The 25,227-nt window shown below is 34.9% G+C and overlaps 1 protein-coding gene across 1 annotated transcript in view; it reads left to right on the top strand.

Annotated features, from left to right (window-relative positions):
• The window catches only part of COL21A1 (collagen type XXI alpha 1 chain), a 165,119-nt gene that overhangs the window by 41,299 nt on the left and 98,593 nt on the right, over positions 1 to 25,227 (top strand). The window contains exons 2-5 of the mRNA XM_087438735.1: positions 6,367 to 6,492; positions 9,859 to 10,410; positions 24,662 to 24,830; positions 24,921 to 25,137. Of these exons, the coding sequence (XP_087294861.1) occupies positions 6,405 to 6,492; positions 9,859 to 10,410; positions 24,662 to 24,830; positions 24,921 to 25,137 (1,026 nt within the window). The 5' untranslated portion in view covers positions 6,367 to 6,404. The remainder of the gene's footprint in view (positions 1 to 6,366; positions 6,493 to 9,858; positions 10,411 to 24,661; positions 24,831 to 24,920; positions 25,138 to 25,227) is intronic.

The raw sequence follows: 25,227 nt of genomic DNA, 5'->3' as shown, positions 1-25,227 counted from the left end.
GTGGTGTAGCGGTTAAGTACGCATGCTCCGCTTTGGAGGCCCGGGGTTCGCAGGTTTGGATCCTGGGCTTAGAACGTCGCAACACTTGTCAAGCCATGCTGTGGCGGCATCCCATATAAAGTGGAGGAAGATGGGCACGGATGTTAGCCTAGGGCCAATCTTCCTCAGCAAAAAGAGGAGGATTGGCAACAGATGTCAGCTCAGGGCTGATCTTCCTCACACACACACAAAAAGAATATAATAAAATCAGACAATTAACTCTGGCTCAATAGTTCTGAAGAAATTAAGTACTACATAGAAATAATGAGGAGTTTTTGGTAGAGGAACAGAATAATTTAATTTTGAGGTTTTTGGGGAGGGAGTTAGTCAATATTTAATTAGTACACATTGTTGCCATAAAACAGCACATCCTGGCGATGACTCACCAAAAATGCCTCTCACTGACATTTTTTGACCTTTATAGCTCTTTGTCCAGAGGGGCCAGCCTAATTTGAAAAATGACAGTAATGATATTAGACTGTTTTTCATTGAGTTATAATTTGTATACAACAAATTATACAGTTGTCAATCCTTCAGTTTAACGGCCTTAGACAAATTTATTTACCTGAATATCATCACTGCAAATGTAGGATGTTTTTATCACCAGCAAGTTTATTTGTGCCACTTTCCAGTCGACTCCTCCCATCAAAGGCAAATGTTTCCTGATTTCTAACACCATGGATTAGTTTTGCGTTTTGGGACTTCATATAACTAGAATCATGCTTTGTGTATGCTTTTGTGTTTGGCTTCTTTCATTAAGTAGAACGTATTTAAAATTTATTCCTGTTGCTGGGTGTAACAGTAGTTCATTATTTTTTTGTTGCTATTATTATTCCATTATGTGAATGTACCACACAACTTGTTTACCCATTCTCCTGTCAATAGTATTTGAATTATTTTTAGTTTGGAACTATTACGAATAAAACTACTATAAATATCATTCAAGTCTTTTTGTGGGGACATGTTTTCATATCTCTGGGTTATATACCTAGCAGAAGAATTGCTAGTCGTAGTTGAACTTTATAAGAAGCTGAACCTAACAGTTCTCTAAAGTGGTTACATCGTCTTTCATTCTCAGCAACAATGTATGTGTTCCAATTTCTCCACATAGCCTCATAAATATTTGATATTGTCATTCTTTTAATTTTGGCCATTTTAGTGGTGTAAAATGATATCTTATTGTGGTTTTAACATACATTTCTCTAATGATGATGAGTACCATTTAATATGCTTATCGGCCATTTCTGTATCTTCTTATGTAATGTGTCTGTTTAGGACTTGGATTGTTTTCCTTTTTATTGTTGATATGTAGGAGTTTTTCAAAAGTATATATGTTCTGGATATGAGTCATTTTTCATAAGCAGTTTATCCTGAATATTGGCTTGTATTCTTTTTTTTTTTCTTTCCTTTTTCTCCCCAAAGCCCTAGTAGATAGTTGTATGTCATAGTTGCACATCCTTCTAGTTGCTGTATGTGGGACCCCGCCTCAGCATGGCCGGACAAGCAGTGTGTCGGTGTGCTTCCCCTACGGGCGGCCAGGGTTCAGATCCCCGGCGTGCGCTTAACCGCTAAGCCACGGGGCAGCCCCAGGCTTGTATTCTTAATGGTGTCTTTTGAGGAACAGAAATGTTTAATTTTGGTGAAATCTAATGTATCCATTTTTAAAATTGCTAGTGGTTTTTGTGTCCTAAGAAAATTTGCCTTATCTCAAGGTTGTAAATATATTTTCTCATGTCTTTTTCTAGAAACTTTGTGTCTTGTAACCTTGCTAAATGTGAGCTTTAGCATTTAGATCTATGCTTCGTCTAAGTTTTTGTATATTGAATGAAATGGGGTCAAGGTTCATTTTATTCTGTTTATCCAGTTGATTCAGCACCATTTATTGAAAAGACTTTCCTTTTCTCTTCAATTACCTGACACTTTAATTGAAAATCAGTTGACCATGTAAATGTGGGTCTAATTCTGAACTCTACTGTCTTCCGTTCTATAGGTTTATCTTTACACCAATAGCACATTTTCTTGATTACTATAGCTTTATAGTAAGTCAAAATCAGATAGTGTAAATTCTCCATTAGCTCTTCTTAATCAAAATTATTCATTATTCAATATTGTTCTTCTAATTCAAAATCATTTGCATTTTATATAAATTTTAGGATGTTTGTCAATTTCTTTAAAAAATCAGCTGGGATTTTGATTGGGATTGTGTTGAATCTATAGGTCAATCTGAGGAGGATGGATATGTAACCAATACTAAGTCTTTTAATTCATGAATATAGATCTCTCCATTTATTTGTTTTCTTTAATTTCTCTCAACAATGTATTATATGTTTTAGTATAGAGTTATTTCACATTTTTCATTAGCTTTATTTCTAGGTTTATGATGATTTTGATACTACTGAATGTGATATTACATTTTCCCCCCAATTTTGTTTCTAGTATATAGATACAATTTAAAAAATAACTATTAACCTTGCATCATGTGACCTTGCTAAATTCACTTATTAGTCCTGCTGGTATTTTGGTAGATTTCAAAAAGTTTTTTTTTTTTTTTTTGCAAGGAAGACCAGTCCTGAGCTAACATCTGATGCCAATCCTCCTCTTTTTGCTGAGAAAGATTGGCCCTGGGCTGCCATCCATGCCCATCTTCCTCTACTTTATATGGAACGCTGCCACAGCATGGCTTGACAAGCGGTGTGTCCAGGCACGCCCAGGATCCAAACCTGTGAACCCTAGGCCGCCACAGTGGAGCACGTGCACTTAACCACTATGCCACGGGACTGGCCCCTCAAAAAGTTTTTTGTGTAGATAATCATGTTGTCTGTAAATAAGTACAGTTTTATTTCTTTCTTTGTAGTCTTTCTTTTATTTTTCATTTTGAATATGGCACTGGCCAGGACTTCCTGTACATTTTTGAATAGAAGTGATATGAGAGTATATCCTTAACTTCTTAGTGATTTTGGGGAAAAAGCATTCAGTTTTTTATTATTCGTTATGATGTTAGCTGTAGATTTTTCGTAGATGGCATTCATCAGGTTGAAGAAGTTCCCTTCTATTCTTTGCTGAGTTTTATCGTGAACGGGTATCAAATTTTGTTAAATGCCTTTGTGACATCAATCGAGATGTTTATGTGATTTTTTTCTCTTTTAGTCTATTAATATAGTAAATTATGTCAGTTGAGTTTTGAATCTTAAACCAATCTTGCATCTCTGTGATAAACCTCTGTCGATCATGATCTCTTTTATATATTGCTGGATTTGATTTGCTAATATTTCATTATGGATTTTTATATCCTTATTCAGGAAGGGTAATAGACTGTAATGTTCTTATCTTGTAATATGTTTGTCTCATTTTCTATTACGGTTATGTTGGCCTCATTACTAAAATTTGGGGAGAGTTCATTCCTCCTCTATTTTCTTTTAATTTCATTTTATGAAAGAGTTTGATTACTTTGGATGTTTCGTAGAAATTACCAGTGAAACCATCTAGACCTAGAGTTCTCTTTATGGGGAAAATTTTGGTGAAAAATTCAATATCTTTAATAGGTAATTTCAATTTAGACCAGTTTCAAAAAGTAGTGTATTCTAAGACTTAGTTTCATCTTAATGTCTGTAGGATCTGTAGTGGCATCCCCTGTTTCAATATTGACTTAGAAATTTGTTTTCTGTCTTATTTCTTGATTATTCTTGCTAGGATTGATATTCATGTGTTCAACTAATTAACTCTTTATTTTTTATTGTTTTTCAAGTTTCTATTTCACTGATTATTATTTTCTTTCTTTTACTTTTTGGTTTTAATTTGTTGTGCTTTCCCTAGCTTCTTGAGGTGGAAGCTTAGATATTAATTTTTCATTTTTTTTCTCTGATATATGCTTTTTAAGCTAAACTTTCTCTCTAAGCAGTCCTTTAGCTGCATTATAAAACTTTGTTTTTTTAAAAAAATTATTGATCAGTTTGAAATACTTTTAAATTTCTCCTCTGATTTCTTTCCTTCTTTTTTTTTTTTAACTCATGTATTATTTAGAAGTATGTTGCTTAATTTCCAAGTATTTTGGGATTTTTCTTTTCTAATTTAATACCATTTAGGTCAAAGAATATAATCTGTGTAATTTCATTTCTTTGGAATTTGAGGCTTGCTTTTTCTCTAGCATATGATCTATTTCATATGCAATACAAAAGAATGTATATTCTGTTGTTGTTAGGTGGAGTGTTCTATAAATGTCAACAAGGTGAAGTTGGTTGATAATGTTTTTCAAACCTTCTGTATCATTACCAGTTTTTTTGACTAATCAAATAAGCACTGAAAACTGGATGTTAAAATCTCACATTATGATTTGAATTTATCTATTTCCTTTTTGAGTTTTTTAAAAATGTTTTTGCTTTGCATATCCTGAAGCTTTATCAGATGTCTACACATTTAGGATTTTTATATATTTCTGATCCATTGCCCATTTTATTACCATGAAATTTTCATCTAAAATTCTTATTATGTCTTTTTATCTCTGGCTAGTTTTAAGAATTTTCTCTTTTATTTTGATTTTCAACTGACTGAGTATGATGTACCAAGGTGTGACTTACTTTGCATCTTGCTTAGGGTTTATTGAACTTCTTTGATCTGATTGTTGGTAGCTTTTGTCAATTTGGAAAATTCTTGACCACTGTATTTTCAAATATTTCTTCATTGACTTTCTCCTTTCCATCTGAAGAGTGAATTACTTGTATGCTGAATCAGTCTCACTTGATATTGTCCCGTAGATTTTAGATGTTCTGTTCCTTGTGTCACTCTTCCCCACCCCTCTTTGGATTTCATTTTGGATAATTTCTATTGATTTATCTTCAAGTTTACTGATATTTTCCTCTGATTTATGCAGGTAAGCCCATTGCATAATTTCTTTTTTTGATATATTTTCATTACAAGCATTTCGGTTTGTATCTTTTTTTTATAGTTTCCATCTCTCTTCTGGAGTTTCTCATGTTTTTGCACATTGTTGTCCATCTCATTCATTAGATCCTTTAACATATTAATCATAGCCATTTTACAAACTCTGTTGGATATTTCTGATATTTAGATCATCTCTGGATCTGCTTATACTGAGTGTTTTTCTCCTGATCAGAAATTAAATTTTCTTGCTCTTATATCTTGGGAGACCCATAGGAGATTTCTTTCAGCTTGGCAGTATGGTTTCCAGCTTTTTGTATTTCTGAGGTCTATTTTTCTCTTTTGTCCTTTGGCTTTTTGCTTTTTGAGGTATGTCTCTTCACTGTAGTGAAGGACTGGAGTGCCTTGGAGAGACTTCTCTCCATTCTGTTGCTTCTCCCCCTTTAGCAAGGCAAAGATTTGTATTTGAGGAATTGCCTGGGTACTTGAATGGGGGGAGGGGGTGGGGGGTGGTAGTGGATCTCTTTAGGCTCTTCTATATCTATACTGCTGTCAACTTTCTCTGTATTACTTGTCTACTCCGGTGCACTCAGTTAAGTGCATGGGTGGGGGCATACTTGCTCTGTGGCTGGGCCCCTCAGGGTTCTAAATCTGTCACACCAGCTTTGACTGGTTTCTCCCGTGCTGTGGCAAATTCCTCCTCTGCTAGGGACAAAAGCAGCCCTGAATCTTTTCTGTCTTATAAAGGATTAATAACTTTTGGAATTTATTTCATTTAGTTTCTTTTAAATCCTTTCTTTTCTGTTGGGTTTAGAAAGACTACAGTTTTATAGTTTATCTGGCTTGTTCTCATCGTTGGGAGTGATAGTCTCTTGTAACTTTCCACATTCTAACCAGAAGTGAAGTCCTTGGACTAACTTAGAAGACGTTAAAGTCATATAACTGAGTACTTATGAATCAAGTAAAATAGATCTTAATGTTTATAATTACACCCCATGAAAAAAAATTAAATCCTATCCCTCAATTTTAGCATATATTTTTACTAGATACCCTTTGAGTGTTTCTTAAATGCAAATCCATATTTAAAAGAAGAATGTTGACTACCACTGAGTTAATAAAAAGAATCTGATAAGGCTCTACAGGCTATGCTAAAAGGAGGAATTCTAGTAAGTATTTTGCATAAAGCCCAACGTTTTAGAAAATTTTATATTTTTCCAAGATAATTATGAATTAAAAGACTTATGGTCTTTATCAGCTCCTATTCCTTGTCCTCTTGTGTTAATATATTTAAAATGTAGCCATTTTATACACATAAATTTAATTCTAAGGATAGTAAAAATTAGCTGTACTCAAAATGGGTTTTACAATTTAAAAATTTAAACTTACAATGGCTAGGTATTTGTCCTTATTTTCTAATATATTTAACTTTCCTTTTTTCTTTTTTCTTTTTAGGAATCCTAAGACCAAAATATTAGATTGAAAACAGAAACATGGCTCACCATATTACATTTCTTTGGATAGTTTTGGTCCTGCTTCTTCAGAATTCTGTATTAGCTGAAGATGGGGAAATAAGATCAAGTAAGAACTATCAGCATTGTCCCTTTTTGTTACCAACAAATTGATTGTGGAAATCAAATTAGAGGAGTTCAAGCAGTGGTTTTAAGAATCTTGTTCTTATTGTCTTTGATGCTGTAATTCCCTAAAATAAATGAATTGCTATGTTGCACATTAACTGAGAAGAAAAGCTTCTATCAGAGGTAATTTTGAGAAAACTCTATGGTAATGGTTTATTCTATTAACCCATCAGGCTTTGAAATAAACAGTCTGGTACTGAGTCCATGTTCAGCCATTTATGAGCTTCATGATATGGAGATAAAGTACCTGCCTCATAGGATGGTTATCAGGATATAGGATGGTTATCACAACCATCCTATAGGTTATCTCATAGAGAAAATGAGATAATCCTTGTAAATGAGATAATGCACGTAAATGGCTTAGTGCCATGACATCTCAGTAAATGTCACTATTATTCTGATTGCCTATAGAAAAACTTGCTACCAGGCCATCATTTACGGATATCATACTTTTTAAAAAAAGTTTGGGTATATTCATATTTTAAAACTCATAAACACCCTAGTATAAATTAATTATGGCTTCTATAACAATTAAATCAGATGGTTTGACAACTTGGTTCAACTTTAAACTTTATTAAACCAATGATATTTAATGTTTGCATAACTCTTTTATAGTTTAATCCACCTAAGCAGTTTACAAGGTAAATACTCTTTTCTCCGTACTTTGAGTGGGAAAAGAGATTCACAAAATGTAGGACGCTTACCTAGTGTCAGATAGCTGGTTACAGCTGTAACTAGTGTTTGAACTATGCTTTTGATCTTCAGTCCATTCCTTTTCTATGACGCTGGTGATTTCTCTCTCTAAGGAGGAGGTCTGTTAGAGTGGTATTGTGTGTGGGGTTTATAAATGGCAATACTTGCTTTTGTACCCATGTTCTTGTCTAACCTTGAATTATGAAGTCTGTGCTCCATGGCTCTGGCAAGGGGTAGGAAGGGGCAAAAATGACCTTGTACAAGTTTATAACCAGTGAATCAAGTGGCACACAAACACTAGCAGGTCCAGACAATAATATGTCTCATAGCATTTAGGAAGGGCAACACTGAGGAGTGTTGCAAACACAACTTTCCTGTCCTTTTGTCTCTCCCACAAAACCCCAATAAAGGCCTGACCTGGAATCCCAGTCCACCTTCCAAACATAACAGAAGAACTGCATTCCCATGGGTTAGAAAATTTGCCTCTGGGCAGAGTTTCATTTCTGCTCTCCCTGCCGTGAACTCGGGCAGCGGTCACCACGGCAGAGGTTGTTGGGATAGTGTCCCTCATGTCCTTCTGCCCTTCATCACCACTTGCCCTATAGCACCTTGGGAGTAACATCATAATCAAAGTTACATTTTTGAGATAAATCCACGTTTTGGCAATTTTTTTTTTTGGTAACCTCTTGACTGTTATACATGTTCCTGACAATAGTGTTTATTTTTGCTGGTTACTGTGATGGGTGAGTTGAGATAGCTGTAAAACTGAAGCCTCTTCATGTGAGCCTTGTTATCATCCCAGATATGTAAGTAGACAAAGGTAAGGAAAAGGATAGAGAGGAAAGGAGGAAGTGAGGAAGAGGAAGAGAGAGATTGATTGATTGATTCCTAAGGAGATGCAGAAATACTAATTGTCACTAAACAGTTTTTTCTCCAGTGCTATTGTTTGCAATTATGATATCTTATTTGCAATGTATGCAGAAAATACATCATCCTTTTTATAACTTTAAATGGAGCATCTGATCACTACTTAAGAGAGACCATTTATATGGGTAAAAACACAAGACTTAAAATTTATCATATTACGTTGACTCATCTCGTCCTCTTCCAACTCTTCATCTCCAGGGACCTGTGATCCTTGTCATATGGGCCATAAAGAGTAGTATTTTTCCTGCTTTGAGTGGAGAAGTTAGAGAAGGAGTTAGAGAAGGCAAGTACAGTTGTTCCTTCCAGTGCACTCTGCTGGCCATTTCAAACTGTTGGAATTACCCAAACAAACCAGTTTGTCTTGTAGGCTGTGTCTGTCTCTCAGCTCTGGACCTTTGCACTTGCTGTTAGAGTCCTCCTCTTCACCTGGCTAAAGCTCTGCTTTCACATCTCAGGTTGCCCATCAGCTTTCCCACAAAACCTTCTCTGACTTTCCACAGTTAAGTTGCTACCTCCTCCTAAGTGTTCTCATGATACTTCATACTTTCCCGAACCAGCCAGTTGTCTGTCCTGCTAGACTGTGAGTGTTTTGAGATATTTATCTTTGAAGTCAGTACCTAGCATGATATCAGGCACAGAGTAGGTGTTCAATATACATATACTGAAAGAATGGAGTGGAAGAGTTAAGAAGATTTTGTTTCTTTTTCTTTCTACAAGTGCTTAGAACTTGTCTAGGTATAACTTGCATCAAAGATAGTCTTTTTTCCCAATAGAACTCTATGATGTGCTGATCACACGTTTCCTGGTATCTTGAAACAAGAATCTTTATCTCTGTGGAGAAAGAAATAGCTTTATACCCTTGAACATAGATTCACTTATCCCAAGCTGATGTTTTGACCACATTATTGGCTGAAGATGAGAGATCAGACCTTTGAAAACTTGTGTTGCGTGTAGTGCAAGAGTGACTGCTTTGGCAATCTTGGTTTATTTAACTTTTATCAACTATATCAAAGAATATGGGTCTTTATTGGCTAGTTGAGTCCTGAAGTTGGCAGAGAGTTTGTTTCTAATTCTTTCTCTCATTCATTGGTTTATATATATTTTTGTAAATATTTCAGGTTAGCATTAAGCTAAACATATTTCATTGATAACTTGAAACGATGTTAGTATATAGCTGAAAATCATACATTTATTATTATTTTTTTAATTTTTGTGTTTTCATTTACTCAGTGGGGAAATAGAATAAAATGTTGCTTTATGGTAATACCTGCCCCTACAAAGAGATATCTAGATATCATATTCATATACAGCATGCATTTTTTAATCCCTGCTTTTAAAGCTGAATCATTAATCCTTAAAAATAAGACAAGAGAATTCAAGGATATCAACAAAAATAATAGTCGTCATTTATAAAGAATTTTCATGAGCTGGGTAGTGTATTTTATGTAATCTTCACAAAACTCCTATGAACTTGTTACTATTATTATTTTTTTAATTTAAGCTTTATTGAGGTATAATTGACATAAAAAATTGTAAGATATTTAAAGTATACATTGTGGTGATTTGATATAGGTATACATTGTGAAAAGATTCCCCCCATCTGGTTAATTAAAAAATCATACATTTAAAACCTCCCAATTTTTGCGTTTTATACAACAAATGTGCTCTGATGGTTTTCTTTTTCACTTAGGTTGTCGTACTGCTCCGACAGATTTAGTTTTCATCTTAGATGGCTCTTACAGTGTTGGCCCAGAAAACTTTGAAATAGTGAAGAAGTGGCTTGTCAATATCACAAGAAACTTTGACATAGGACCGAAGTTTATTCAGGTTGGAGTGGTCCAGTATAGTGACTACCCTGTACTGGAGATTCCCCTTGGCAGCCATCATTCTGGAGAGAATTTGATAGCAGCAATGGAATCCATACACTACTTAGGAGGAAACACCAGGACTGGAAAGGCCATCCAGTTTGCACTTGATTACCTTTTTGCCAAGTCCTCACGATTTCTGACTAAGATAGCAGTGGTACTTACGGATGGTAAATCCCAAGACGAAGTCAAGGATGCAGCAGAAGCAGCAAGAGACAGTAAAATAACGTTGTTTGCTATCGGTGTTGGTTCAGAAACAGAAGATGCGGAGCTTAGAGCTATTGCCAACAAGCCTTCATCTACTTACGTGTTTTATGTGGAAGACTATATTGCAATATCCAAAATAAGGGAGGTGATGAAGCAGAAACTTTGTGAAGGTAAGCCTTAATAATTTGGAAATAATTAATAATTGTACTTTCTTACATTTTGGTATAACATGTTCATTTACACTGGTGTAGATAGTTATATTTAATGTCAAATTATTTATTATGTTCGAATTGAGATGAGCACAAATTTTTGTTATACTTTTTCTGGGTAAATTTTGTTTTTAGAAACAATTACTTTCTTATAAAATCTACAATTGGAAAATATAATATTTTGTTATATTTGTTGTTTTTTCCTTTCAATTACAACATGTCTATAGTGGAGATGGTAGAAAATAAAGATACATAAAGAATAAAAATATATGTAAACCACACATGATCATACCATTCCTGTTAATGAGTTTTTCCGTCTTTTTCATTTGGTCTTTTTTTAATTTCTGTGTGTCTGAGAGTTTACTCATGTGCCTACATAAGGATAATATTATATATGTAATTTCATACTCTATTTTCATATTATTGTATACTCTATTATGTGTATAATTTTCATACTCTTAACATGATAGCAGATAATCTCCTAAGATAATTCTTTTAATAATTTCCCTATTTTTGTATGTTCAGTTCATTTCTAAGTTTTTCTAATATAAATAAAATGAATATTCTTGGACATAATTCTAAATGGGAATCTCTCATTATTCCTTCAGAAAACAAAGGTCAAATTACTAACATTTTTAAAGCTCTGGAAAAATGTTAACAATTGCACTTGAGAGAGATTTAAACTCCCACTAGCTGTGAGAGAACATTTGAAAATATAGTACTTACCAGTCTATTACTTATGTTTCTATCATTCCATAAAATCTAACTTCACGTTCATGGTAACTCCATGGTGTGGGAAAGTTCTGATTTTTGGTAAACATTAATCCTGTTAGGATATAGATATGTTCAGGTTCATATTATTTTGGGGGAGAGTAATTTGTTTATATCTTTTAGTTTTAAGATGACAGGCATTTTGGGGCCGGCCCCGTGGTGCAGCGGTTAAGTGTGTGCACCCCGCTGCTGGCGGCCTGGGTTCAGATCCCGGGCGCACACCAATGTACCGCTTGTCAGACCATGCTGTGGTGGCGTCCCACATAAAAAGCGGAGGAAAATGGGCACGGATGTTAGCCCAGGGCCAGTCTCCCTCAGCAAAAAGAGGAGGACTGGCGTGGATGTTAGCTCAGGGCTGATCGTCCTCACCAAAAAAAAAAAAAAAAAAAGATGACAGGCATTTAATATTACCACATACCTAAAAAAAAAATTCGTGTAAAATGGAAAGGCTTTTACCTAGTTTACCTACAAAAACTCCAAAAATAGGTTGATTCACATTTGATAGAAAAATTTCCAAATGATTGTGGCTTAGAAAGCAAATTAATTCCTCTCTTTTCTTCATATTTGTTCAGGGGCTATGGAAGAGAAAACCATTTTAAAGTTTTTTTAGATTGTTTATTTAAGAAAGCATAGAAAATTAAGCATTTTCTTTAAACTTTTTAAAAGGTACTATAACAAGTACAAATGGTTATCACAGTCACTCTTTTTATGTCTCTAATAGTACGACTGTGTTGACTTTTGTCATCTTGAACAGGCAGAGGGATTTAGATTTTTAATAGTCTAATTAGCTGGAATTCCTTGGTTTTGAAGCTAGGTATATTTCGTTATTAAAATAGACTTTTCATAGTGAAATTTTACTTACCATTCATTTTTATCCTAAAATATAAATTTAGTGGAATACATTTGTTCAGTATTTGCTTCAGAGACTTTTTCTGTACACATGTATTTTGGTGAATGCATTCTCTCTATTTAAAAAATTCTAATTACACAAGAAAGAGTAGCTGTGTTTAAAAAGGGTAAAAAATTCTTTCATCTAAAACATACAATCTGTAAAAAAAAGAAAAATCAAATTTGAAATCTTGCCAAATATTTCTTCATCCATACCCAAAAAAAGAATATAAGTGATGTCTGTGACTATTCAGTTCACATATATGCTGTACAATGGCCATCTTTTAAAATGTAGTTTTTGAAATTGTACTTATGGAATATGTGGACATTTTTGCACTTGACTTTTTATACTGTATTAGATTGTGATTAATGCACTAAATTAATGCATTGCTATATTGCAGCAGCCTCAAATCATGTAATTTGTATTTGAATCATTTGACAAATTCATTTTTTTTGACTAATAGTTAACTTCTACTGTGAGGTGCTTAGCAGGATTGCCGTTTCCTATCACTGTTCACTTTTATACTCTACTGTGGTTGATCCACAATGAACAAAATATTATTACCTCTTTGTTCCCACGTGGATTATTTCATCTTCATGGACCATTTTCCTGGAGGTGTTTTCTGCAATACATTTCTTATTTCAGGACCACCTTTTTGTGATGGGCAATGATTTTTTTCTTCATCTGTGTGAGAGTCTAATTTTTCTCTTTTTTTTTTATTGTGGTAAAAAACACCTAATATGAGCTCTACCCTCTTAACACATTGTAAGTGTACAGTACAGTATTGTTAACTACAGGTACAATGTTGTACTGTAGATATCTAGAAATTTTTCATGTTGCATGACTGAAACTATATGCCCATTGAACAGCAACTCCCCGTTTATCCCTCCTGCCAACCTTGGCAACCACCATTCTACTTTCTGTTTCTATGAGTTTGACTACTTTAGATACCTCATAGAGGTGGAATCGTGCAGTATTTGTCCTTCTGTGACTGGCCATTGGGATTTTGATAGAGATTGCGTTGAATCTATAGACCACTTTGTGTGGTATGGACATTTTTACAATATTGTTTTCCAATCCATGAACATGAGCTGTCTTTTCATTTGTTTGTTATTTTCTTTAATTTCTTCCAGCAACTTTTTTTTTGTAGTTTTCAGCATTCAAATCTTTTCACCTCCTTTGTTAAGTTTATTCCTTAGTATTTTATTATTTTTGAATCTCTGGCTAGTACTTCCAATATGTGAATAGAAGTGGCCAGGGTAGGCATCCTTGTGTTGTTCCTGATCTTAGAGGAAGAGCTTTCTGCTTTTAACTGTTGAGTATGATGTTGGCTATGGGCTTTTCATATATGACCTTTCTTATGTTGAGGTCAGTTTCTTCTGTAGTTGGTTATTTTTTAGTGTTTTATCATGAAAGGATGTTGAATTTTGTCGAGTACCTTTTCTGCATCTATTGAGGTTATCATGTGACTTTTATCCTTCATTCTGTTAATGTGGTATATCACACTGGTTGATTTCATAGGTTGAACCATCTTTTCATCACAAGGATAAATCCCACTTGGTCATGATGTGTGATCCTTTTTGATCCTTTTGATATGCTGTTCAATTTAATTTGCTGTTATTTTGTGGAGGATTTTTTCATGTATGTCAGTCAGGAATATTGGCCTGTAGTTTTATTTCCTTGTAGTGTATTTTTCTGGTTTTGGTATCAGGATGATGCATGCCTCGTAAAAAGAGTTTGGAAGTATTCCCTCCTTCAATTTTTTGAAAGAATTTGAGAAGGATTGGCATTAATTCTTCTTTAAATGTTTGGTAGAATTCACCAGTGAAGACATCTGGTCCTGGGCTTTTTGTTATTGGGAGGTTTTTGATTACTAATTCAATATTCTTACTAGTTACATGTCTGTTCAGATTTTCTGTTGCTTCATGATTCAGTCTTGGTAGGTTGCATATTTTAAGAGATTATCCATTTCTTCTAGGTTATCAAATTTGTTAGTGTATAATTTTTGTAGTCTCTTATGATCCTTTGTATTTCTGTGGTATCAGTTGTAATATCTCATCTTTTATTTCTAATTTTATTTATGTGAATCTTCTCTCTTTTTTCTTAGTCTAGCTAAAAGTTTGTCAGTTTTATTGATCTTTTCAAAAAACCAACTCAATTTTGTTGAGTTGTTTTACTATTCTGTATTTCACTTATTTTTGCTCTAATTTTAATTATTTCCTGCCTTCTGCTAATTTTGGGCTTTGTTTTTCTTTTTCTAGTTCCCTGACACATCAAGTTAGGTCGCTTATTTGAGATCTTTATTCTTTTTTAATGGAAATTTTTATTGTTATAAATTTTCTTCTTAGTCCTATTTTTGCTGTATCCCATAAGTTTTGCTATGTTGTCTTTTAGTTTTTTTTGGTCTCAAGATATTTTCTAATCTCCCTTTTGATTTCTTTTTTGACTCAATGGTTGTTCAAGAGCATGTTGTTTAATTTTCACATATTTGTGATTTTTCCAGTTTTCCTCCTGCCATTAATTTCTAGTTTCATTCCTTTGTGGTTGGAAAATATATTTGGTATGATTTCAATCGTCTTGAATTTGATAAGACTTGTTTTTTGACCTAACATGTGCTCTATCCTGGAGAATGTTTTGTTTGCACTTGAGAACAATGTGTTTTCTGCTGCCATGTGGTGAAATGTTCTGTGTATGTCCGTTAGATCCATTTGGTCTATAGTGTTGTTCAAGTCCTCTGTTTCCTTTTTGATCTTCCATCTGAGTGTTCTACACATTACTGAAAATGGAGTATTAAAATCCCTTACTATTATTGTGTTGCTCTCTATTTCTTCCAGTTCTGTCAGTGTTTGCTTCGCATATTTGAGTGCTATGATGTTGGGTGCGTATATATTTATAATTATTATGTCTTGCTGGTGAATTGACCCTTTTATCATTATATAATGTCCTTTTTTGTTTGTTTGTTTCTTCCTTTTTTTTTTTGTGAGGAAGATTAGCCCTGAGCTAATGCCTGTTGACAATCCTCCTTTTTTTGCTGAGGAAGACTGGCCCTGGGCTAACATCCATCCCCATCGTCCTCTATTTTATGTGGGACACCTGCCACAGCATGGCTTGATAAGCAGTGCTTAAGTCCATGCCCAGGATCTGAACCTGCAAACCCCAGGCCACCAGAAGTGGAGCACATGAACTTAATCAGTATGCCACTGGGCCAGCCCCCCTTTTTTGTTTCTTTTGACAGTTTTTGACTTAAAGTCTATTTTGTCTGGTATAAGTATTGCCACCTTTGCTATCTTTTGCTTACCATTTGCATGGAGTATCTTTTTCCATCCCTTTAATTTTAGCCTGTGTGTGTCCTTAATTCTAAAGTACATCTCTTGTAGATAGTATATAGTTGGATCTTGTTTTTTATTCATTTAGCCACTCTATTTTTTTTTATTGGTGGGTTTAATCCATTTATATTTGAAGTAATTGCTGATAGGGAAGGATTTAATATTGCCGTTTTATTAATTATTTTCTCTCTGTCTTATAGCTTTGTTTATCCTTCTTTTCTCTCTTGCTGTCTTCTTTTGTGTTTCATTGAGTTTTTAGTGACGTCTTTGATTCCTTTCTCATTTTCTTTTGTGTATCTTCTATAAGTATTTTCTCTGTTATTACCATGGGGTTACATAAAACATCATATAGTTATAACAATCTATTTTAAGCTGATAACAACTTAACTTCAATCACATACAAATACTTTACATTTTTGCTTCCCCCTGCCCCCCTTTTACTTTGTTATTGATGTCACAAATTACATCATTTTATCTTGTGTATCCATCGACATACTTTTACAGTTATAGTTATTGTTTATACTTTTGTCTTTTAACTTCTATTTCAGAATTAAATATGATTTATATATCACTGTTACAGTATTACAGTATTCTGAATTTGTCTATATATTTACTTTTACTAGAAGTTTTATACTTTCCAATGCTTTTGTGTTGCTGTTGAATGTCCTTTCATTTCAACTCGAAGGACTTCCTTAGTGTTTCTTGTAAGGCAGGCCTAGTGGTGATGAACTCCTTCAGCTTTTTTAAACCTGAGAGGTGTTTATTTCGCCTTCATTTTTGAAGAACAATTTTGCCAGATATAGTATTTTTGGTTGGCAGTTTTTTTCCCCAGCACTTTGAATATATCATCGCATTCCCTTGTGGCCTGTAAGGTTTCTACTGAGAAATCTACTGATAGTCTTATGGGGTACCATATAATATATATAATGAGTTGCTTTTCTCTTGGTGCTTTCAAAATTCTCTCTTTGTCTTTGGTTTTTGACAATTTGATTGTAATGTGTCTTGATGTGGATTTCTTGGAGTACTTGAATATGTATCTCCATTTCCTTTCCTAGATTTGAGAAGTTTTGGGCTATTATTTCTTTAAATAAATCCTGCCTCTTTTCCTCTCCTTCTTCTGCAACTCCCATAATGTGTACATTGGTCTACTAGATGATGTCCCATAAGTCATTTAGGCTTTCTTCAATCTTTCTCATTCTTTTAAATTTTTGTACTTCTGCCTGGATAATTTCAAATGACCTATCTTCAAGTCTGCTTATTCTTTCTTTTGCTTGAGCAAGTCTGATTTTGAACCCCTCTAGTCAATTTTTCAGTAGTTCTTCAGATCCAAAATTTTGATTTCATTCTTCTTTATATTTTCTCTCTTTTTGTTGATATTCTCATTTTGGTCATGCATCATTTTCTTGAGCTTGTAGAACATCTTTATGATGGTTATTTTGAATTCTTTGTCAGATAATATATCTCCTTTTCTTTAGGATCAGTATCTGGAGAGTCATTTTGTTCCTTTGATTGGGCCATGTTTCCCTATTTCTTTGTGTATCTCATAGCTTTGTTTTGGGATCCACACATTTGAAAAAACAGTTACTTCTCCCAGTCTTTACCATCTGGCTTTGTACAGGGAAAATCCCTCACCAGTCAGTCTTTCTTGAGATTATGGGGGCCTCTGAGACCTTTTTTGGGGAGGATGTAACTCTTTGGGCCTGTTATAGCAATTTCTTACTTAGAGAGGCTTGGTGGTTTCTTTTTCAGGAGCTCATAATCTCACTCCCTTTGGTGTCTGTCTGCAGCCCTTCACGTTCTCTAGTTCTGTAACCACAAGCTTCCCCACTCTCCCTTGTTCTCAGTGGTGACCAGGCTTCCAAAATATGCTGGTTTCCTGTCAGCATCCTTAGTCAGACAAGACCAATATCATTCCCTCAGGCAGCCCTTTGAAAGGCTGAAATGCTGGATACATGCTCCACTCTTTTCTCTTCCTCCTGAAGGAGAAGCCTCAAGTTGTGTGTCTTCTTCTGATCATGCTGAGCCATACCAGCCACAACAAGCTACTCTCCACTCTTATTTGTTCTCAGAAGTCTCCAGGCATCCAAATGATTCCAGTTCCTTCAGTGCTTCAAATGAGGCAAGACAGAAACCAGTCTCTTGGGCAGCCCTCTGAAAAGCCGGAGCATTGGATGCATGTTCCACTCTTCTCTTTGTGAGAAGACATCACAAGCTAGGGCATTCTCTCCTGAAGCTTATTTGTCTAGGCTTGGGGGAGAGATTGATGTGGGTAAAGTAAAATTACTCTTATTACCTGTTTCAATGAGGCTGTTCTTGGCTTTGTGCTCACATGGGGTACTTCAGCATCCTAACTGGAATCTAGAATTCTTATAAAGGTATGATGGTCCATATATCATTGTTAAATCAGTATTTCAGTAGCGGAATGTGGGCTGGGACTTCATCTTCCACCGTCTTGCTGACATCACTCTTGCGTGCCTTTTTTGAGTCAACAAGGCATGGGCTTGGTGCAAGAGAATTAGGAGGGAGAAAGAAAGTAATTTCTGCTTGTGTCCTGGAAGATACCTTCCTTAGGTGTTTTCAAGGGCTTCCAACAGCCTGTGGCTTGAATTACTGGATTTCAGGACTCATATTTTAATTCAGGTGTGTTCAACTTGCCTGCACACATGTATGGGTAGTTAAAGAACAGGATCTAGAAAACTGCCTGTGTGTTCTTACTGTTCCATTTTCCACCATCTTGACTTTTGGTTGAAGCAGGAAATTTATCTATTTCTTAAAAGAGTATATGCTGTTGACTTGCTCAAGAGGGGCTAAAAGCCAGAGACCAGAAGGCAATTAGTTGTGCAACCTTAGCCTTATCTTCTTTGAGAGAGGGAGAGAGAAAGACTGCCTGTCTGAGTGGAACTTTGGTGTCTTTCATCCTGAAAAAGTTTGGAGCTTTTTTCCTTCCAGTTCTTTCTACCATGGTGCACTTTAACTTGGAATGATGTTCAGGACTTCTCCTGAATTTCTTTTCCTCCCATTAAAATTACTCATACTTTGTACTACTCTTTGCTTAGAGATTGCTAGATAATATGACTATCTAATTCAAGCCTTATAATGCTTTGTAATAATGGCCTGGCATATTACCCTACCCTACTCAGTTCAACTTGCATTTCAATAGGAATGGGTAAGGGTAAAGGTTAAGGGTAAACATATCAGGAGCCATGGCCAGGACAACCAAGATGTTTTTGGAGGTGGTGAGTATTTTAGCTTCCATGATTTCATAACATATATGTAATTAATTTATCTCCTCTCACAGGAAACCGATTCTCTTCCATTCTGCCTCTTCACTCTTGGTATACATATGCATATGTTCTCGACCACTGTGGTGGGGTGGGGGGAAATGAGAGGTGGGAAGTGGGGTGAAGTTTGGCAGATGGGATAGGATTGGTATGATATTTCATAAAACCTCATCAAATATTCAGGGGAATTGCTCTGTATTCTACCTGCAGATTAAAAGAATTTGAATCTAATCTGAATTGAAGGCAATTTACATTGTCAGGGGTTTGTAGTATATCCAAAAATATGAATTTTCCATTCATTTAATTAGAGAGGCTAGAACTATGTTTCAAATAAAGAAACATGATATATTTGTATTTTATATGAAAATCAATGTTTAGGTATTCATTGGAAAAAGTAGAATGACTATGGCATGATTCAGCAAATACACAAATTATAGTGTATAGACCTTGCTGTCAGTGTTTATGATTGGATCTATATGAAGCTGTATAAGTTAATTATTTCTAGGAAAGGAATATACAAGAAAACATTCAGAATAATTTTCATTTGGAATGTTTAAAGATTGTATGACTAGCCCATTCTCCCCTCCTTTGTCTCTCTCTGAAATATTATGTATAATATCTATCATCTAATTACATATTTTATTCTCACAATACCTCTGTCCTTTTGAAGTGGCAAGGGGAGTGATAGTAGGAATGACAATTGGTACAACCACTTTGGAAATGTTTTTGGCACTATCTACTGGGACAAAGCATACAGCTACCCTGTGAAATAGCAATTCTACTCATAGATATTGGACTATGAGAAATAAGTTGATATATTCAGCAAAACACATATTCCAGAATGTCCATAGCAGTTTTATTAAATATAGCCCAAAAGTGGAAACAACTCAAATGATTGCCCACAGGAAAATGGATAAATTCATCATAGTGTAATTCGTGCAATGGAATACTACATGGCAAAAAAAGAGAACAAATCACTGTTATGTGCCACAACATGGATAATTCCACAGACGTTGTGTTTAGCAAGAAAAGTCAAATAAGAAAAAAGATACCGTATGGTTCATTTATATTAAGTTCAAGAACAGACAAAACTAAATTAATCAATGGTGATAGAAATCATAACAGTGGTGGCCTCTGGTGGTGGTGGTGATTGTGAAAGAGCATGAAGTGGCTTTCTAAGGTGTTAGACACGTTCTTTGTCTTGTCTGGGTGCTAGTTAAATGAGTGTACACATATGTGCCAATTGAGCTGTATACTTAAGACTAGGACATTTTACTGAATATGGGAGGTAGCTTAATAAAAAAGTTTTAAAAATTCAGTAAGCACAATATCTATTAAAGTAAAGCACTATCTCCTAATGTTTTTTTCTATCAACCTGAGGCCATAAGATTGTATGGTGGTCCCACCCAATCTCTGGAGTCAGGACCAGATTTGGGTTTGATTCCTGACTTTTCAACATCACTTCCTTGAAGTGTGATCTTGGGCTAAGTGACTGACTCCAACCTTGGTGATATAAACTATATTTTATGAATGTTAATATCAGGGTGCTAAAGAAGCATAGGGACATGTTAAGATGCCTAGATGTCTGGGTAAAAAAAAACAACCATAGAGTTTGTATGTTAAATGATACATCACTGTAATATCTGACCAGAGTTCTTCCTATTCAAATGAAAAATGAAAAAAAAAAAAAACAAGAATGAGGTAAAGGAATTGGACATATACTATTGTCTGTATACTTGTAAAGGCAAAACACATTACCTTTCCTCCATCTATAGTATTCAAACACCAGAAAGAATAACAAAAATGTTTTATCACATAATCAATGCTTTTAAAATGAAAAATGGCAAAACCAGTTATTTTTATAATCTTGTAAGCCTTTAAAATTGCGTTCTCCTTAACTATTTTCTAAGCCAAATGGAGTTCCATTTCTTATATTTCTTATTGTCAAAAAATAATGTATTCTATGATCAGTGAGGCTGTTACTGGTGCAAAAGATTTGGACTTTTCTGGTTTGTGCACAACTTGTACTAAGGGCTAGTTGGAGTCTTGTTTCCCATTGCCTTATCACTGAATGGAATGTTACAGAAATCTATGCTTACTATGTCGTGTTCTCTGTCAGCATGCATCTGGCAGACACCTTCCTCAGATGAAGGACTGTTGACTCTAAATCAACCTAGATTTCAAGACAGTGGGATTACTTGCTGGTAAATGAGGATGAGGTCATTCAGTCTGTAATGAGAAAAGAAATTGTGTGAGGTTGGGGCTGCTTCCTTTGTTATTTACTTAATCTTTGGTAAGAGGATTTCTACTTGGGTAATTTATTTTGGTTTTGCTACTGTTGTTTTATTGTATTTCCAGTATGTTGTGATGGAGTCTTAGTTATCACAATCTTAGTACTAAATTGAAACAGTGGTGACTGTGCCTCTTTTTTGATGAACTTGTGCATGATGTTAAACTACATGATGATATAAGGGACCTTCAGGAAGGCAAATGTATTAAATTGCCACTGAACACCATTGACGGGTTTGTATCAATGACACATAGACTCCTGTTTGCCTTACCATTAAAACCAAGTTCAATCCAGGAGAGTATGAAGAAGTCGACTTGCACAGATCTGAGCTGTACCAGAGGCACCATAGACAACTCTGTTTTATTGGACCATCAGGTCTGGATTAGTGAAATTACTTTTGGTCTCTGACCACAATCTCCTTGATAGAATTCCCCAGTTCTCAATAAAATATGTGACTTCTGGAGAGGAGTGACACACAAACTATCTGGCAATGTGGAATTGGATTGAATAGGCACTTATAAACTAGGCTAGATATGTTCTGGAATAATGCGTTCATCAGTGCCCCTTGATATTAACTTATAACTAGAAAGGTGTAGCTGGACACATTTCATTGCCCTGGCTAGACTCAAGATATATACGGACTTTGTGTCCCCATCCATGGCAAGTTTTTCAATAAAGCACGTTTTTTTGATCCTGATAAGACTGAATTACTTTTATTAGGAAGCCCAGAGATTTAACAGAAAATCAAATACTACTGGACCCCAGTGTTTAAAATAAATGGAATAATCTTGACTCATCCCAGAAAGCATTCGTATTCCAAGTACTCTCTGAACATATTGGAATAAAATGAAATTATAACTGTAGTCCGAGTAGGAAACCATTTGTGAACTTAAGTCTTCTGTGTTTTTCCCTTGCTCCTGAATACACTCCTTGAAACTAACTTGGTTTATCTAGATTGTTCTACTTACCTGTTGTAGGTGTTATAGCAAGCTCCCAATTCAGTCTCTCTTAGCATATGATTTTCCTGGTACTTAAAATGGTAACTTCCAAGTTCCAGTTTTTATTTCTGGTTTCCATTCTCCTCTCTGGATGTGGTTGTATGCTTATACATATATTTCTTTTTCTACACAATGAGGAAGTTAATTATTTACCTCTGTTTTCCCTGAAGTTTTTGCAAAAATTGTTTGTTGGTAATCAAAGTAGCATTTTATATAAGGAAACTCTTTTACCTGTTTCTTATGGCTAGGTAATGCAAACAAACAAACAGTGTTTCAGCAGTGTAACTACATTTTTCTTTTCAGTTCCCATGTGTAAGTATATCTTATTGTTCTCCATGTAGGTGAGCAAATTGGGAAGAAAAATGATTCCTTCAAGAAAATATAATTATTTAAATACATCATCTCTAATGAGATGTGCTGGGAGTAATGAAAATATGGCTATATTGTGACTATTAATTGGCATTCCTGACTTCACAAACTGTGCCACCCTGTTTCCTATGAAATTTGGGGGATTAGAATAAATGTGAAGGATTTTTTTATAGAAAAAAGATGAACACAATCCTTGCTTTATCCCCTGCACTTGCATGCCATTTTGGAGTTACAAAGCACTTCACATACATCATCCGTTCTGATCTGCAGACAAGCCCTGTGAAGGAGATCATTATTTTCACTTCAGAGATGAGAATCCAGAGGTTCAGAAGAGGTTAAGAGAGAGGCTTGGGTCTAAACCTAAGGTTCTTGTCTTAAGTCTGAGATCTTTGTCTAACATCTTATGACTTTTCTTTTGTAAAGCAAATCAAAGGAGCAATTCAAATCTGAATATCCTTATGATGTAATATTTAACACGTTTTCTTTTCATCTGAACTTCTTTCTTTTGTGGTTTTAAATCAAATACATTTGAACTGAAGCTTCATAGATGGCTGTATACCACACGCCTTGCCATAAAAAAAAAACAAGAAATCTACATCATAAGACCAGAAAGATTTAATTTTATTCATTGACTTATGATTTACATTGTGTAATATCGTGTTACTGGGAACAGTTATTCCTGCTCCTCATGTTTTCATGTGGAGGGACTTCAGCTAGACTAACTATTCTAATCTCTCGCTCCACCTTCTCTCGTTCCTTACCGCTGAATGAAAAAATAGGTTTTCAGATTAGTAAGTTTGATAAAAGTAGCTGATCATGGTTGGCAAAGTGCTTTTGGCTTTTTTCTCTTTGGATCAGCAGGTCTGTGGAGCTGGTGTGTTCTGGTTTCCTCTTTAGACCATGCATGAGCTTAGTGGTCACCTGCTCCAGGTGGGAAATAAAACAGCCCTGTATTGTTGTGTGGGTGTGGTTATTTATGGGGTGCAGTCTCATGAAACTCACTGGACCATGCATCTAACCAACATCTTCTGTTTGCCTGATTCCTATATCTCCCCATCAGTTAGCTCCAGGCTTACCAGAGGAAAAAGGATGTAATTGATTGGGTCCCTTCAAAACTCAACATCTTAAGACCTGAAGAGAAAAATTCCCCTCCCTTCCCAGGAATACATCTAATTTTATTTATATCAAACCGTTATTTTATATTTGCAATATTCTATGGTATAAGTTATGACTGTTCATGTTGGACTAATAAAATCCATCTCATTACTTTTTATTGTACTACAAATATGATACCTTTCCCTTTCCTTAATGTTATATAAGAAAGTGATTATCTTAAAGTGTGTTTAGTGGAGTTTGTTCTTGTTTTATTCTGTTAGCTGCCTTGTAAAATATAAGCAATCATGCACGATGTGTATATTATACGAGGGCCTTGGAAGAATCTGAAAATATTGCAACATTTCTACAGTATAGCAGCTTAATAACATTTCAACCATATAAAAATTCCCACATAATTTGAGACACTAGTTTCCCAGAGAAGTGAAGTGAAAAGCATATCATATTTTTATAATTTGGGTAGATGGCTGATAATGCAAACCTTAATGATTCTTCTTACGGAGAATATGATAAATATATAATATAATTAATCATAGGTGAGATAATAGGTCCATTTGAAGAACTTTCATGAACAGAAAAGGCTCACGGTTAAGTTTTTTCCAGAGTGCTAAAACCAATGTTATTTGAACTGTAGAATTATAAACTGCTAGAAACTGGAAAGAATATAAAGAACAACACTTAATTTTTATCCCTAAAATGCTAGGAATGCAAGAAAGGAATCTTAGAGTTTATCTTCTAGATCCAAGAAATTTAAGAGAGTTACCCAAGGTCACATGAGTAACTAATAGCAAATCCTGGATGAGAGTCATGAATCCTGTCCCAGTGCTTTACTATCCCCCAGGCCCCGGTTGCCTCCTATTCAAAATAGTGAATTATAAACTTCAGCATAGTGTTGCTCTTGAAACAATCCATTAAGAAATATTCCTCCTACATTTCTGTTTTACTTTTATCCCCTTTTAAGGGGAAAACAAGACAATTGAGACTTCACTCTCAAATGCCAAAAACACTCCCACATGTTTTGTCAGAAAATGCATTTACATAGATTTATATACATTTATGTGCATATATAGCTGTTATTATTCTTATATTGTCTAATATTTCTCCCTTGATTTTCTTTTCTTGTTGGAGTAATCCATGGTTAATCGACTTTTACTACCTCTGCTTTTGATTTATAGAATCTGTCTGTCCAACACGAATTCCAGTGGCAGCTCGCGATGAGAAGGGGTTTGATATTCTTTTAGGCTTGGGTGTAAAGAAAAAGGTTAAGAAAAGAATCCAGCTTTTACCAACAAAGATAAAAGGATATGAAGTAACATCAAAAGTTGATTTATCAGAATTCACAAGGTAAATGTTATGTGTTATACAACTTTTTTTTTGTATGTCTGTAGACTTGTTGAGAATTCTTTAAGCTTACGCGTGTTCTTCTTTTTCTAGCAATGTGTTCCCAGAAGGTCTTCCACCATCATATGTATTTGTCTCCACTCAGAGATTTAAGGTCAAGAAAATGTGGGATTTATGGAGAATTTTAACCATTGATGGAAGGCCACAAATAGCAGTTACCTTAAATGGTGTAGATAAAACGTTATTGTTTATGACGACCAGCATAATTAATGGCTCACAAGTGGTCACCTTTGCTGACCCTCGAGTTAAGGTAAAGACCCCTGGGTATGACTATGGTATTTGTGGGGAATCACCATCAAGTTTGTGTGTGTTGGGAGAAGAAAGCCACGATTTTAACATG

The sequence above is a fragment of the Ceratotherium simum genome, chromosome 13 (assembly GCF_057802395.1).
Source record: "Ceratotherium simum simum isolate JZ-2026a chromosome 13, ASM5780239v1, whole genome shotgun sequence".
In the NCBI taxonomy this organism is placed as follows: domain Eukaryota; kingdom Metazoa; phylum Chordata; class Mammalia; order Perissodactyla; family Rhinocerotidae; genus Ceratotherium; species Ceratotherium simum.
This window is presented reverse-complemented; position numbering and strand designations above follow the sequence as displayed.